This window comes from Fragaria vesca, linkage group LG6 (assembly GCF_000184155.1).
Source record: "Fragaria vesca subsp. vesca linkage group LG6, FraVesHawaii_1.0, whole genome shotgun sequence".
Classification (NCBI taxonomy): domain Eukaryota; kingdom Viridiplantae; phylum Streptophyta; class Magnoliopsida; order Rosales; family Rosaceae; genus Fragaria; species Fragaria vesca.
In genome coordinates, this window is record NC_020496.1 from 29345636 (window position 1) to 29350154 (window position 4519).

A 4519-nucleotide genomic window follows, 5' to 3' on the forward strand; every position below is an offset into this window, starting at 1 on the left:
GAGAGAGAGAGAGGAGAATTGGAGATTATTTTCTTTTGTTTTAACGAAGAGAGAAACTGATGTAAGGAAAGGAGGGTAGTATAGGAACATCATAAAAGTAAAGCAACAAATCTGGGTCCAAAAGTGGACTTACATGGGTAAAAAAGTTAAGGTGGACTTGTGAAAGAAAAAATGTTGAAAACTGGACTTCAATGAAATTTTCTAAAGAATGTAATCAATTATTATTGAATTAGAAAGTCTAGAGAGAATAAATATAATATTTCTTTTTGTATAATTATTGTTCTTAATAGTCATTGTGTATGAAGATATATATGTCATTTAATAATTCACAATAAAGTGAGGTCTAGTGAGTAAATTTGGAGTTCCCAATAGCCGCACTCATTAGATAATAGGTTGTTGTGGTTATTTTAGAAATAGTATATATAAAAGCATTTGACAATGTAATATTCATCTCAGGTCAATAAAAACCCATTTAGTCTTTTACGCTCTCTCTCTCTCTCTCTTTCTTATGTTCTTCTTTCTTCATCTCTGATTCAATAGCTCAGCTTTCAGCCTTTCACACACAAAAAAAAAAACAGATGTTTCTCTCAGCGTTCTTTTTCTTTGCAACAGCTTGATGCTCGAATCTCTCACATCAATATATGGAGGGGTGTTAGTAAAATAGTAAAAGTAAGTACACACTTTTATTACTGCTAATAGTTACTCGTAGTTAGCAGCGCATAGTTAGTTAGCTAGGAGTCTTTTACAGCTGCACAGCATGCACTGCTGCTATCTAATAGATACTTGTATAAATAGCTGCAGCCACTCCTTTCTCTGTAACAAGACATCAAAATACTCGATATATTTTATAGATCGTATTTTCTTTGATTCTCTCTATCTCTTCTACTTTTCACATATCAATGTGCCAACCAAAGTAAATTAAGGGTCGATGAAATGCAGTAGTGTTGTTAAATTTAATTAAATGATCGATCAAGAACTGTGAATATTTCCCTGTACTTGGTGTCGTATATGGCCCAAGTATGGGTATGTAATTGTTTGTTTTTCTTAATTGAAGAATTTACTTTTACCACCAAAAAAAAAAGAACTGTGAATATTGGTACGTTGTATACATAGTAACTAATAACAAGATACATGGAACACAAACAAGAAGTTGGTACTTTGTTGATTGCTGTGTTTTATAGGAACTAACCCTTTCTGGTATTTTGCTCTTCTCTTGCATTTTTTTTAGTTGGCATAGATATTATCATGGATCATTAAACCAGTGAGGAAGTAATGTCCGAGAGTTTTCCAAGGGAGAGCAGCTGACAAAGTCTCATAACTTCTAAGAAAGAAATCTGGTTTAAGACTTCAAGACTCCTTGTAATTTGTAAGCACATTTGCCAATTCACAGCAGAAAAAAGTCCATACAAATGAGCATCACATGAAAGCCAGCAGATATGTGACGACAATCTTGATTCAATTCTTACAACTACTCTCTCTGTCCATCATTCATCCAAAAGTGATCTTTCTATTTAATTTACTCCACCGTGACCCAAACTGGTTGCGATTTATAATTACCCACTTCCTTCCTAACATTGTTAGGAGTTTAGGACCACAGCTTTATAGTCAGTTAATCTGCCAACATTGCTTGATCGAGCTTTTTGATACATTTGTTTGCTTTTGTGAGCTAGCTAGCTGCTGAATACTTGAACAAAACAGTGATAGAGCCGCTAATAATAAAACTTGATGTCTAACTCCTTTAAAGAAAAATGTTTGATGAAATGCCTTAACAACGTGATAGAAATTGTAGCAGCTAGTGCTAGCTGCTCTCTATCAAGCTGTAAGTTGAGTACATAGATACAATTAATAGTGCTTCTATAGTTGGTTTTTGTCTATTTTTGCATCAAATCATGCAACTGACCTAATTGAATTGACCTGCAGCTAGCAAACTTATGTCTGTGTTGCCTTGGTGTGATAATTACTCATCCTATCTTTTATTTCCTTTGATGGTAATCATAAAACTTAGTATCAACATTACAGCAAAGGCCTTGTGACATTGAAGCCCTGACATGTCGTGGTTTCCTTTAACTAACCATTAATAGTTTACACTCATCTACCTCAGTACCTATTCATTCGGCGCCACGTACAAATGCCATTAATATATATATATATATATATATATAAATATATATATTTATCATCCCTCTCAATCTCTCATTGTTGTTATATCCCAGTTGCCTATCTCTCATCTTGAAGCTTTGCCACTAGCTACTAACACAAGAGGAAGGAATAGAATGGCATGCATGTACGTTCCATGGCTCTTGTTGACTCAAATCCTACTACAAGTAGCAAAACACGATGCCAAGGTTCCAGCCATTATTGTGTTTGGAGACTCAACTGTGGATTCAGGAAACAACAACCGGATTTCGACACTCTTGAAGAGCAACTTCAAGCCATATGGGCGTGATTTTGCTGGGGGTCAACCCACAGGAAGGTTTTCCAATGGTCGTGTTCCTCCGGATTTCATTTCTGAGGCTTTTGGACTCCAACCATTCGTTCCGGCTTACTTGGATCCCAGTTTTGGGATTTCGGATTTTGTCACTGGTGTTTGCTTTGCTTCTGCTGGAACTGGCTATGACAATGCTACATCTGACGTACTGGTAAGTCCATCTCTATGTTCATTACTTGGATTCTAAATATGGTAATGTACGTTCTTTTATCGTAGTGTCGATATTGACAGTGTGATATAAAATATGTTATGCATCAATGTCAGACTGTCTAGTGACAAATTCTTTTACATCATGCAGAATGTGATACCTCTGTGGAAAGAAGTGGAGTACTACAAGGAGTACCAAAGCAAATTGGGAGACTATGTTGGCCATCACAAGGCAAGAGAAATTTTGACAGAGGCTCTGTATTTGATAAGCTTGGGAACCAATGATTTCCTTGAGAACTACTACACGATTCCTCGCCGGCGAGTCCAATTCACAGTCCAGCAATACCAGGATTTCCTGGTGGGACTTGCTGAGACTTTCATGAGGGAGATTTACAGTCTTGGAGTCAGAAAAGTTTCCCTAACTGGGCTCCCTCCCATGGGGTGCTTGCCCTTAGAGAGGGCCACAAATTTCATGAACCATCATGATTGTGTGGAGGAATATAACAAGGTGGCTGTGGAATTCAATGGGAAGTTGAACAACATGGTAGCACAACTGAATCAAGAGCTTCCAGGCTATACAATTATATTTACTGCAAAAGTATATCAGTTGCTCTATCAAATCATTAGCAGCCCTTCTTCATATGGTAAATTCTTAGTTTCTATCAATTGATAGTTTCAGATTTTGATGCTTACATAGAACTGAATGCCATAGCTAGATTTTGACTGAAATTTATGTCCATGAAAGCATCTTCTTGTTAGGCAAAGTCACAATATTTCTGAATTCATTGTCTTATCACCTGCTCTCTCCTCAATATATTTCCTAACAGGAGATAATAATCAAGATATTTTTATCACACTCTGCTTAAACTTGAGTCATCTGAACCCAGAAAGTATTCACCCTGCTAATATCACAATGCATCTTTCAATCGTTTTTAAATAGATGATTTATCTAAAAAAATATTCATAATTCTCTTTCTTTGATTTCAATAGTAATGTTTGCGGTAGCCTATATGTTTCACCGACACAGGTCCGCTTATTAAGTTGCAAAGATTAAATATGTAGGTTGGAGGGCTTGAGGCCCCAATGCTAATTCATTAGATTTATACAGGATACCAACTGATATATTAAAGCATATATATATATATATATATATATATATATATATATATATATATATATATATAAGCATGAACCGGCAATATTGTTGATACAATTAGGTGAGAAATTCAATGTGTGCTTAAATAAGCGCACAATCAAGTCAAGTTTGACAAATGACTAAGTTGGAGCAAATTCATTGTATCATAAATTTATCATTGTAAACTTTTGCTAATGCTGAGATGGTGACCCTAGGAGTGAATATTACTTGGTAGTTGGTACCTCTTAATTTGAAGTCCTGCACTACCTTTATCTTGGCATTACTGTTTGAGGAGTCATGCTGTTTGAATCATTTAGTGTTTAAAAGTTGGAATATTTGTGATTTTGGCAGGATTTGATGTTGCTGAAGTGGCATGTTGCTCTACTGGGCTATTTGAGATGAGTTACCTCTGCAATGAGCATAATCCATTTACATGCACAGATGCAAATAAGTATATATTTTGGGATGCCTTTCATCCTACTGACAAAACAAATCAGATAATAGCTAGCTATTTGATTCCAGATCTTCTAAAATTGTTCAATTGATTTATTATTCTTTTTTTCTTTCTCAAGAGAAAGTGCTTTCATAGTTTGCTGTAGAAACTAGAAGGCGAGCGCGGTTATGTATTTCTAAGATTTTATCAATTAATGTATGATATATTACAGAGTTTGTCTGTACACTTTTTTCCTCTTATTGTTCTATTACACTGAGAGCCTTAAATCTAAAATGTATGTAAATGTATGAAGTGA

At 35.3% G+C, this 4519-nt stretch overlaps 1 protein-coding gene across 1 annotated transcript; it reads left to right on the forward strand.

Annotated features, from left to right (window-relative positions):
* Window positions 1-2222: 2222 nt before the first annotated feature.
* LOC101312470 (GDSL esterase/lipase At2g42990-like) lies at window positions 2223-4315 on the forward strand. Its single transcript, XM_004305919.1, has 3 exons — window positions 2223-2639; window positions 2787-3279; window positions 4122-4315. Exons 1-3 carry the CDS (start codon window positions 2274-2276, stop codon window positions 4313-4315), a joined length of 1053 nt encoding a protein of 350 aa, XP_004305967.1. The 5' UTR covers window positions 2223-2273.
* Window positions 4316-4519: the final 204 nt, after the last annotated feature.

Bases quoted from the DNA above. Each gene is read 5' to 3' on its own strand.
- LOC101312470 (XM_004305919.1), top strand. From the start codon at position 2,274: ATGGCATGCATGTACGTTCCATGGCTCTTGTTGACTCAAATCCTACTA. The intron at 2,640-2,786 runs GTAAGTCCATCT...TACATCATGCAG, and splicing joins ATGCTACATCTGACGTACTG to AATGTGATACCTCTGTGGAA. The intron at 3,280-4,121 runs GTAAATTCTTAG...TGATTTTGGCAG, and splicing joins TAGCAGCCCTTCTTCATATG to GATTTGATGTTGCTGAAGTG.